Here is a 12576-nt window from a genome sequence, read left to right as displayed (position 1 = left end):
ACTCTAAAGTGATCATCAACTACAGTCCAGGAGACACTGGGAAAGGAGGTTAAGAACTGGATGTTGCTGATAGATACAGTAAGTGCAGCTTGCCTCTAGTGCCCACATACTACGTGGAACAGCTTGCTGGTGTGGCTTGGGGTCACCTTCATCTTTTTCTGTCCTGCTGCAGAGGGAGAAAGGATTTTAATGACCAACCAGGCTGTTAGAGGGCAAAAATAATTCCCAAGCTTACTGCTATCTTAAAAAGTTTCTACCACCTCTTAGAATACCGAGATAGAATATTTTTAATGAGGGATGTGTCCTGAGAGCTTTATAAATCTCTACTATGCCACATAATCTCCCTTATAAATACAGTAACATTTAACGAGAGCTAGTACAAATAACAATGAGGAGAAAGAAACAAATTGGGTAAAGTGGACAGCATTGGGTGACCAGCTAAGCTTGCTCACTCTCAAAGTCACTAGCTCCTACACACCAAGCTTTCATTATACATAATGCTGGTTTATGCCTCAGGGCATTACAGATTACCAAATGCCATGGAACTCTGGGGTTATTCTCAAATAGAATCAAACCACCAATGCTAAGTCAATGCTCAAAACAAAAATAACTATTGTAATCTATGGTTATTTCATGAATTGTACTTTAGCAGCTGCTTTGTTTTTTCCTATAGAACAATGTTTTGATCACAATTCTTTTTTTTTGTTGTTTGTTTTTTTTTGTTTGTTTTGAGATGGAGTCTTGCTCTGTCACCCAGGCTGGAGTGCAGTGGCCTGATCTTGGCTCACTGCAACCTCCACCTCCCGGGTTCACGCCATTCTCCTGCCTCAGCCCCCTCAGTAGCTGGCACTACAGGCGCCCGCCACCACGCCCAGCTAATTTTTTGTATTTTTAGTAGAGGTGGGGTTTCACCGTGTTAGCCAGGATGGTCTCGATCGCCTGACCTCAGATCATAATTCTTTTCAAATCAATTTTGTTAATTATGATAAAGGAAAACACCTTCCTTTATCCGAATGATCAATTCAAATGGGTATACAGATAGAGTCTCTCAGTTAGGAATGGCTCTTACTTGGGATCAGTTAGCAATGTCAGGTAGGGCCAGAAAGGCAAGTTTTAAAAATTATGAACATATTTTGTTTATGAATTTCAAACTCTTTAAAAAAATTATAAGATTGTCATTTGTTAATTAAAATAATTTGAAACATTTTGTGGAAAACAAAGCATTCTCTAGAGTTACTGTGATGATTTAAAATACATTTCTTCTAGTTCTATTTTTTGCTCTAAATTATTTTAAATTTTATTTGAATAATTAGTGTATGTATTTCTAGTGGACTGCCTCTTTTGTGGAACAAACTAGAAATGTAGAGGAATTAAAAATTAATAAAGTGCCCAAAGCTGTTTAGTTTCCATGATTCAATTTATGCAATATTTAGCATTCAATAAAATATTCAATATTTTATATGTGATATGTAATATTCAATAAAACTGACTAATTCAACATTCCTTAACAAACAATCCTATAGGTTCTCTGGGAAGAGAATATTTTGTTTCATAGTATATGCCAAATATGTCTAAAAAACATAAAAGTGGCTAAGAAAAAGGAAAATATCAGTGGCATTCAAAATAGCATCTTCTCATGTTTAGTCCCAGTATAACTAACTGCTGTATCTATACCATATCACAATCACAATGCTAATCAATAGTATGACTATTAATATATCAATATATACCATATATATCAATGTATCAATCCTTATAAGATTCTCTGTAACATGCTGTGGCTGGGACTGGGCGGGGTGGGGGGGGAGGTGTGTGTGGGGGGGGAGGTGTGGGGGGTGGGGAAGCTAAATAGTAACAATATAAATAAACATGGATAAGACAATGACAAACCATCTCCTTGAGGAAGCAAAGCAATTTCGTGTATTTATTAGATGAACTTTCAGACTGAAGTTCCACTAGAGAACATTAATGCTTAAAAGTAAACAATACGGGGTGGCTACCTGAAGTCAAGGTATATGCCCCATGGGAAATTTCTTATAAACTCTTAGCATTTGGAAAGTATTTGTTTGTCTTCTTCCTTTTAATGATAGATAAAACTCAGATAAAAACACTTAATCAAAAACATTATTCAAACCCTTCTAGAGTCTTCCAAAGTGAAGAGTGTTAAATATTGCAACCTTCCTTCATAATACTTATGCTTACCTAAAAGAGTAGATCATTTATTTTACAAACTTTCTCACTTGAAATAAAGAAAACAAACCCGCTAATAATCAAAGCAGTGTATATAAATTTTCAAAGTCAGAATATGTAAATACTGTTGATGTACTCAATTTTGTGATAACACTAAGTAATATAGAAATAACTCCTTTTTTAATGTTGAAAATGATAATTAATGTATTTATTGAGGTTTAAAAAATAAAGCTTGAAAAGAATCTGATGTCTTTTAATATTAATGAAAACTAATGATTTTTCTAAAGAGATGGAAAAACTGCTTGGAAATTAAGACTGGCCTTCTTCAGATGCAACCAAGAAGCAAAGAGGAACAAAAAAGTGCATGATTCTTGAGTAATTTACTTTTTCAAAAATATTCACTTGCAAGGTGATGACTTAGTTCATTGTGCAAACTGGGACACTTTGAAGAGTAAAAAGAGATGCTATTAATAATTAGACTGGGACAAAAGGCATTAGCCAGTACTATCTCCATAACCTATGGCACCTTAGGTCACAATGGGATGTGGGGGTGTGAACTTTTTATGACTTCCTCTTCTTTTCTTGCCCTTCTCTCCCATGATCAAATGTGGCCAACTGAACAGAGTGGTGAGTTTTCAGGGCAGCCTTTCCGGGAAAGCAAAGAAGCATGGATCTAGAAATAGGATCGCTGTAGCTAAAAAACAATATTTGAGACATTTAAACCAAAACCCAATGGTGTTTTCTATTTTATCTGTTTTATTTTCTTATGCCTTACTTCTTTCAGGTTTATGACCCGTTAGTCTTCATGGATGATACATTTTAAGAAAGGAAAAAGCAAATCTTCAAGCTAAACCTCTGCAGATTGGCCAAGTTCTTTTAAACTCTATCATCTCCTGTTAACATCTCTGAACTCTTATGCTATGTGGTTGGAAGAACATAAACAGCTTAATCTGTACAGATGGGATGTAGAGAGGAAAGGAAAGAAAGGAAAATGATAAACCACCAATACAGAAACAGTGTGACTGGCATGCTAATTAGCCCACTGCAGATAAAAATGACAGTACTGCGTACACAGAGGTGCCTCAATGTAGAGGAGAGCACTGCACGGTACACAGAGGGGACTCAGTGTAGAGGGGAGCACTGCACGGTACACAGAGGGGCCTCAATGTAGAGGAGAGCACTGCATGGTACACAGAAGGGCCTCAATGTAGAGGGGAGCACTGCACGGTACACAGAGGGGCCTCAGTGTAGAGGAGAGCACTGCACGGTACACAGAAGGGCCTCAGTGTAGAGGGGAGCACTGCACGGTACACAGAGGGGCCTCAGTGTAGAGGGGAGCACTGCACGGTACACAGAGGGGCCTCAGTGTAGAGGGGAGCACTGCACGGTACACAGAGGGGCCTCAGTGTAGAGGAGAGCACTGCACGGTACACAGAAAGGCCTCAGTGTAGAGGGGTTTCTGTGTTGTTCACACTGCACCACTTCATGTTTTTGGCTCATTTGTGGTTTTAATGCCTATTGTTATATTTTCTTACCACTAAGATGGTCATCAGAAAGCTAAACGAAGAGTGTTATACAGCCCAAGCTGTTCATTTGGCTGGATCTACTTACAAGCACAACATGTGAAAGTTCTGTTCTTGAACTGAAAGAAAATCATTTATGATTCTGTTCCAATGCCTTCCTTCATTTTTCATTCAAAACATTAGAATAACTGATCCATATACTATAAATAGAATGAGAATGTTATGTATTTTTTTCTCCCTTGATAAGTACACAGGAGTTTTTCTTTTCTTTTATTTTATTTTTACTATTTCTGTGGCTTGAAAGGCCTACACTCTAATTTAGTTGGAATAGGGGGCTAGTTCTCAAGGAGTTATCAGCAGGGCAACCAAACAGGTACCAGCATCTAAGAAACTCATAATTTGGACCCCTGGCTCTGTGGAGAGCTGAATTTCCAAGCACAGACTGCCTATCTGCCACCAGCACCTCCCGACTTGATCCAAGGGTGGCTAAGTCTCCTGGCCCTTCAGCTGCCGTGCTGCACCATGCCAACGACAATGGACCTGTGGATGTGTGCAGGGAGTAAGATGCAGGCAGTAAACGCGGTCATCTCCTTCCCTCCGTCCCATGCATTTTCAGGGGAAGAAAACTGGTGCTAGTGAGGAGGAATAAAAAAACTTACATAGTACCATCATTTGTGGCCCTCTGAACTCCATTTTTCAATTTAACTTAATTTTTCTCCTTAGGGAGATATTGATAAAAAAAAGTGTTGAAATATTTCTCTAGTCAATCATTCCCTCCTTTTCTTAAGCTAAAATAAAACCAGTTCCTGAGGGGCACAAGATATGCTTGTGTGTGTGTGTGTGTGTGTGTGTGTGTGTGTGTGTGTGTGTGTGTGAGAGAGAGAGACAGAGAGAGACAGAGAGAGACAGAGAGAGAGCCTGAGAGAGAGAGGAGGAGCAGGGAGAGGAGTAGGGGAAAGGGAGGGAGGAAGTCGTGGCTATGGATAAATGAGGAAATTGAGGAGTGGGAAGCAGATCCTAAACCATGCCCCACTTGACCTGTATGCCTTCCTGAAAAAGCTGCTGGGTGCTCTCACTGTTTGGTTCAGATGAATAGAAATGTGTTTCTGCAGGTTTTGCCTCCTGCTGTTCTTATCCAATAAGGGCTGCTTATGTTCTAGCTTCCTGACCTGACACCTAAGATCAGCCTGTTGTCTGGCACTGCCTAGCACACACATCCACTTATGCTCTTAGAGTGAAGCTTCCCTCAGAGGACTCAGCCATGAGCCCAGGTAGCTGGATTTGCCAGAAACCCAGCTGATTTCCTTTGTTCTTGACCTTCTTAAGACATCCAAAGTGAGGGCCCTGTGTGGTACTGATGAGTCTAGTTTCTTTCAGATCTCAGGTGGGCTGTGCTACTTCCTGATTGTTGTTTCATCCCAAAGGCTGAGAATATTGCCTGCCACAAGACCCATTTCTCAAATATGCTTTTAAACACCTCTTAGACTGAAGTCACTATATGCAATATTTACAGGGAAATAGCTACTGCAGTTTCTTTGGGAAGAGGCCAAGGAAAAGAGAGAAAAATGTTTCCAGTCCAGAGACTGACTAAATTGCCCTGCCCTGGAAGAGGTACAGGATCAAGTCAAATTCCAATTTTTGCCCAGGAAACTGGCAGCAAGTTGAGCCCTTTTCTTCCCCTTGCACGATCCTATGAAAGGCACATTAAAGCCAGCAATTCCTGTCATGGCAACCCAGGGAGTTGTTCCAGTCATGCCCTGGGCCCATTCAGCTGAGCCACACATTCATAAACCACCTCAAATTTAAACTGGGTACATTATTTCTATATGAGGACATGTAGAGTCACCAAGATACACTGACAAGAGTCAAAAATGACAGAGTCCATCATATAGATATAAACCTGTGTCCCATTACCAAATCACACCATATCCCAGAGAACTAAGAAATAAGTATTTCTATTAGCCTTGTCATTATATTTTGAATAGTACGATTATATTTCATGGTTTTCTATATATGTGCAAAAATGTTAATTTGTTAAATGTAATATTTCAGATATACCACATTGTTAAACCCTGTTTTGGCTTTTCTTCAGTTATTAATACACCAGAACATACAAGTAAGAGAAGTGGCTCCTTATGTGACACCAGGGAACATGTTCCATAGGAGTTGACTTGTTATTGTCAGAGAAATACCCAAAGACAAAAATAATAGGTCAATTGACCTTGTAATAATTTTTGTATCATAAGGGATGCATATAGCATGGGCTGAACAATTATTACTTAACTGATTATTGAATATTTTATTTTATGTCAAAGAATAGATATTTTAGCCTGTTATGTAACACCTGATAGAGAGGGTCAAGTTTTTCCTTCCATACTAGGGATCTGGCAAATAATCTTATAGCTTTTATACTTTCTTCATTACAGGAATCTATTAAATTATATAAAAACTGAAAGAGAAAAGCACACAAATATTTTCAATAATATGAAATCCCAGTTAAGAGAATATTTTAAGAATATTTTTAAATTCTGGAAAGAATGGAGTGTCTAAGTATCTACTTTGATGTGTGTGGCACACATAGAGCATATGTTCAAATTACCATACTGAGTAAGCAAAAACTGGAAAGGCTAGGTTCACAGATATTCTGCTTTAAAGCTATCTTACCTCCCAAGCAAGTGAGGATGAACACGAAGGTTCCAAGCATTCCTACACAAGAGCTTCACAACATAGAAAATAGCCTGATGTACCCATACAATAAAGTAAATAGTGAGGGCTAGAATATCATTCTACTGCAGCTGTAATATTACTACTTTTCTTAAGTTGTGAAAATACTATACACACATACCTGCATTACCACTCCCTCACCAAGAATTACTCCAGAAAGAAAAAAAAACAAGTTATAGGACTCGAGAAGACTACAGGAAAAGGTAGTGGTTTATATAAGACATCACACAGAGCCATTTTAAAAGGCTCTAAACCTCAGACAAACGAACAATAATTTCACTAAACTACTATATAATCAAATGTAAATAATTTCCATAATATTTCGCTATTCAAACAGAGAGGAAAATATAGACATATAACTAAACAAACATAAATCCTGTATGGAAATTTAGTAAAGCATCAACTTATAGTGAAGATTGACTTAGCTTGATTAACAATGTGGAAACAAATGTACCATTTATAACTACATAAAATGTTCCAAAACCAATGTCTTTGGCTGCTGGGTAGAGTTTGTAGGCAGATTTCTTGTCTATACATACAGACATAATTTGAAGCAAATTTAAATAATATGTTGGATGCATAGGTAAAGGTCTATTGTAATGAGCCATGGTCATATTACCTTCTTAGAGATTAAGAAATGGCTATTTCTTCTAAAATTTACAGATTAAATAAACTCCCTTGTGTAGGAAATCAGGTTATTGACCTTATTCTATCCTTGTGAGAAATTCTTCAGGAATATATACATATATCTTAAATTTTTTCTGTAACAGTACTTAACTTTAGATACAGGTTAATAATGTCATTATGAACAAATAAACCACAGTAACCTTTCAAATTTTCTTTGACTTAATTGCTTTATTTTTATATAGTTGGCTAACTTTCTCTGGAAATTTTGATGGAACAATGATTTACTCCTTAGTTGCCTAAAGTCTTGAAAGAATTCGTTTAACACCCACAATACTCACTTAAATCCAGAATCTGTCTCATTCATTTTCAAAATTCACTCCGTATTTTTAGTAGTAACTCGAGTATGTACCTAAACACTTGATGTTGGAAAGAGCAGTAGCCTTTCTCAATCAAAACCCACAAATGCGGCACATTTATTTTTTTCTTACAAGTAAAATGAAAGTAAACAACTTATCCAAAACTACAAAAAAACCTAAAGTCTTCTATTTGCCACGAAATATGCATTTCTTTGTTATACACAACAGATTTCATTTTATTTCACTTAGGTGCATGTGCTGGCTGGAAAGTAAAATGCCTTTAGAAGTCAACCAGAAAGAAAATCAAACAAAAAGCAGTTTTATGATCATCTGCATTAGCTGATTATTTACATTATTTATGTGCTATAGATTATCATGTAGAATCTTAATTTCCAGTCAAAAATCTCATATGTTCTATTATAAATTCTAAAATCATTACTGTTTACAAGAGAGAAGATTTTAGAAAAAACAGTAAATCAAAAGAATTCATGTGATGACACACTCTTCCCTTCTCCATCTCGTACTCCATTTTCATCCATTATGCACAAAATGTCAATACTATACTCCTGCAGCTAAAGATTGCTTTTTGAATTCTTACTTATCATTCATACTGCAATACAGAACTAAATATATGGAGTGGAAATTGGTTTGAGCTAACCTTGAAAGCTCTAGATAAAATCAGACAAACAGAATCACGCAGTTGAATTACATACTGGAATTAGTGACAAAAAATTTACTGTGAGATTTAGATATATGCAGTCACAATGGGAAAATATGAATTTACCTTCATTTTAAGCAAATATTTTATGAACTCTGATACATGGTAATACCTCAATTGTAAAAAAAAAAATTAACAGTCAGAAACATGCACTGTTAAAGGAGGCCTCACAAGGGGAGGTACGTGGATGCATTCTGGACATTGACTCATTTTTCACACAGCTTAATAAAACAGTCCCTTCCTCATGTGTGTGGCACTTGCCCTCTGAGCTACCTGGGGCCATGCTCTCGTCTCTTTCCTTGAACCTCTACATAGCCAGGCTAAGAGGTACCTCCTCTCCTTCCAGTGACAGTACCTTCCCTTTGTTCAAGATGGAGCTCAGGCCCTCGTCTTCCACAAGACTCAGTGCCTGATGGGTCTGAGCTAGGGCTTTCTCCTCAACCTCCAAGTCACCAACATGATACAGTGCCAGGAAAACCAGGATTCTCTTTCATTCTCTGTTGCCCAGGCCCCTTTCTACAGACAAAAATATTTATGAAAGGGTAATGCCATTTTATGTCATTAACCAGGATCAATGACTATATTGGACTAAATAAGATTTTGGAAACGATTTTTTCACTGTCTGTGTAGCCACACTTTGTTCTGTGTTACCAGAACAGTAAAAAAAGTTATACTCTCTAGAACGTAGGTAGCATCTTTTCTGACCACACACAGGCAAGCAATACTATGGGTTTCATACCTTTGCAGCCACTGATGAGTTAGGTTTCTCCAGCAAGTCCCACAGTTTCTTCCTTTTATCAGGGCAGCAGGTATTATCAAACTCTTCTCCTTCTCGCTCTCGCATAGTCTCTGCCTCTCGCCTCAGTTCTTCGTTCATTTGTTCTTTTTTCTGATGATATCTGGCCTGGCAACAGGACTCCAAGTAGATCTCATCAATCCCCCAGTAATCAAGTTCTTGGCCAAAAGAAAGTGCACACATTTCTTCCATCATATGGAGTTTCCCTGTCCGGTAGAAATTTAAAATGGAAGTGAAGGCTCCTGGATGCCGATCAAAGAAATACTCGTTCTCATTCAGATTATAGTCGTCGCACACTTCCAGGAGGCTCTCGTGTGTGTTGCAGTCTCGAAGCTTCCCCAGGCGCGTTCTGGGCAGCCTGTCCAGCGTTCTCCACAGGACTTCGTGGTTGAGGCCCCCCACGTTGATTTTAACTCTTCTGGAGCATGTTTTGCTCCGGATAATGTCCACAGGCTCTGGAGGAAGAGAAAGTGTCGACCTTGAAGTCTTCCTGTTTAAACCCGGGGGACCCTTTTCTGCCATTTTGAACTGGACAAAGCAGCAGAGCCAGGGTCCTTAAAAAATGAGGTCAACTGAAGCAATATCCCTCTGGGGCAGGCATTTCCACTGACAAAGCTGGAAGAAAGCAACAATCACTTGGTTACTTGCATTTTCCTAGAGTGCTTCCTGTTCTATGGAATCATTCTGTTGTTACAACCAGAAGGTACAATATTAACGATTGAATACAACCAGAAGTTACAATATTAACGACTAGATACTTTTGGAGATATACATCTTTGCTTTGGTATATAGGAAAGGGGGGCCGGGCGCGGTGGCTCACGCTTGTAATCCCAGCACTTTGGGAGGCCGAGGCGGGCGGATCATGAGGTAAGGAGATCGAGACCACAGTGAAACCCCGTCTCTACTAAAAATACAAAAAAAAAAATTAGCCGGGCATGGTGGCGGGCGCCTGTAGTCCCAGCTACTCGGAGAGGCTGAGGCAGGAGAATGGCGTGAACCCGGGAGGCGGAGCTTGCAGTGAGCCGAGACTGCGCCACTGCACTCCAGCCTGGGCAACAAAGCGAGACTCCATCTCAAAAAAAAAAAAAAAAAAAAAAGGAAAGGGGGAAAAGACAACACAGTGTACTACACAGAAAAGGTTGTGTATTCAGTGATGTATACCTATAGGCTGGCAACTCCCAAACATGTCATGAGAGACCTCTTTCTCAAGCTGCAGACTAAAAGATCCATGTGCTTGATCAACTCTTTTTTTTTTGAGACAGGTCTCTCTCTGTGACCCAGGCTGGAATGCAGTGCCACCATCACAGCTCACTGCAGCCTTGATCTCCTGGGCTCAGATGATCCTCCCACCTCAGCCTCCCAGGTACCTGGGACGTGCCACCACACCTGGCTAATTCTTATATTTTTTGTAGAGATGGAGTTTCTCCATGTTGCCCAGGCTGGTCTTGACCTCCGGGGTGCAAGCAATCCACCTGCCTCAGCGTTCCAAAGTACTGGGATTACAGGGTGAGCCGCCGCACCTCACCATGACCAACTCCTTCTAGATAAACCACAGACATCTTTAGCTAAACTGACCAAGGTGCCAATCTGCCCAACCAGTTCCTGATCATTCTCTATCTCAGATTTATGGCCTTCCCCACCCCATACCCAGTCACCCTCACTAAAACTCTGTGAAATCCTGATCCATCCAACCACATCCAAATAAGCACCAAGTCTTACCAATTATACCTCCTAACCATTGCTTAAGGCCTCCAACACTGTTACCAAGGTTCCTATTACCACAATGCTGGTTCGAACTCTCAGCATCACTTGCCTAGACTTCTTTTCTTTTTTTTTTTTTTTTAACAGTTTTATTTATTTATTTATTTTTTTAAATTATACTTTAGGGTTTTAGGGTACATGTGCACAATGTGCAGGTTTGTTACATATGTATCCATGTGCCATGTTGATTTCCTGCACCCATTAACTCGTCATTTAGCATTAGGTGTATCTCCTAATGCTGTCCCTCCCCCCTCTTCTTTTCTTTTCTTTCTTTCTTTTTTTTTTTTTGAAACAGAGTCTCACTCTGTAGCCCAGGCACAATCTCAGTTCACTGCACAATCTCAGCTCATTGCAACTTCTGCCTCCTGGACTCAAGTGATCCTCTCACCTCAGCTTTCCAAGTACCTAGGACTACAGGCTTGCACCACCATGCCTGGCTAATTTTTGTATTTTTTTTTTTTTTTAGAGACAGGGTCTCACTATATTTCCCAGGCTGGTCTGAAATTTCCAAGCTTAAGCAATCCCCTGGCCTTGGCCTCCCAAAGTGCTGGGATTACAGGCATGAGCCACCGTGCCCAGCCCTTGCCTACACTTCTAATAGAGCCTTAAATTGGATCCCAAACTTGGGTTTTGTCCACCTAAAAACCATTCTCCACATAGCTATTAGAACGCTCTGCTAAGATACAAATTTGACCTTGCCACTCACATGCTTTAAACCCTGCAAAATATCATCATTATTGGAATTTTATTTTTGAAGTCCTACCAGCACTTTAAAGCCTAGTTAGTCCTAGTAAGTCCAGCCTCCTCTCCACCTTCACTTTTCATCTTTCCCTCATCACTATATTCCAGCAATCCCAGATTGCACACAACATTCCCTTTCAAGCTCCTGGCCTTTCCATACTGTGTTCTGAAACATTTTCTTGTTTCCTTCTAACTAGTACTTGCTTTTCAAGACTCAGCTCAAACCTCACCTTCTAGAGAAAGCGCTCTGTAATATTCCCACTCTGGGATCATGAAACTTCCACCATACCATTGCAACATACCTTTCCCATAGTATGCTGGGAACTCTTGAGGACAAAGACCATCTTCTCTATTATTACATTCCTATCACCAAGCACAGTGCTTATACAGTGTAGAAGTTTAATAAATATTAAACAGTTAATCCATTCTTTAATTATTTTCCACAAGAGAGCTGACCCAAGTAATATATGTGGCCAGAAAATGCAAAAGTGGGGTCATTGGGATCACTTATTTAAAATGCATCTGTGTTTATATGTTATGTGTATATAATATACATCAGAATGTGTGTGTGTGTTGTGTGTGGTGTGTGTGTGTGTATATTCTTCTGCTTCATAGCTCTTTTCTCCTGTGTACTAATTCTTTAAAACATTACTGCTCTTGTAGTCCCTCTTATTGATCTGTTATTCTGATCTGCAGCAGCAAGCATCGTCTTAGTTATCTTCCCCTCATGTTTTTGCAGAAAATCATAGAGCTTCAAGCAATTCATCCAAAATACCACCTTTAATGTAAAATATCATGTTTCACACAGTCAACAGCTTATACTAAAGGGAAAAACTGTTAGATTTAAGAGGTCCTTATAATTAGAACTCTCTTTTAGGATACACACCAATTTCTGCATGCCTCTGGCTTCTCCATCCTGCAAGTTAAATTTATTTCTTGTTCTGGAGGCAAAGATCCTCTTGAATGAATATAAGTCAAGGTAATGAAAAATGTAGATGGACTATATAAGAAATACTTCAAATGTGGCCAATAAATATACTTGCAGCAGGAGTTTTTTCAACTACAGAGTTACAGGAATATTTTAAGCATATATGTATATATATATATATATATATATACACACACACACACACTTTCATC

At 39.1% G+C, this 12576-nt stretch overlaps 1 protein-coding gene across 1 annotated transcript in view; it reads right to left on the bottom strand.

Annotated features, from left to right (window-relative positions):
• KCNB2 (potassium voltage-gated channel subfamily B member 2) overlaps positions 1–12576 on the bottom strand; it is a 405284-nt gene that overhangs the window by 365225 nt on the left and 27483 nt on the right. The window contains exon 2 of the mRNA XM_055286489.2: positions 8878–9549. Coding sequence (XP_055142464.1) covers positions 8878–9456 — 579 coding nt within the window. The 5' untranslated portion in view covers positions 9457–9549. The remainder of the gene's footprint in view (positions 1–8877; positions 9550–12576) is intronic.

This window comes from Symphalangus syndactylus, chromosome 7 (genome assembly GCF_028878055.3).
Source record: "Symphalangus syndactylus isolate Jambi chromosome 7, NHGRI_mSymSyn1-v2.1_pri, whole genome shotgun sequence".
Lineage (NCBI taxonomy): Eukaryota > Metazoa > Chordata > Mammalia > Primates > Hylobatidae > Symphalangus > Symphalangus syndactylus.
This window is presented reverse-complemented; position numbering and strand designations above follow the sequence as displayed.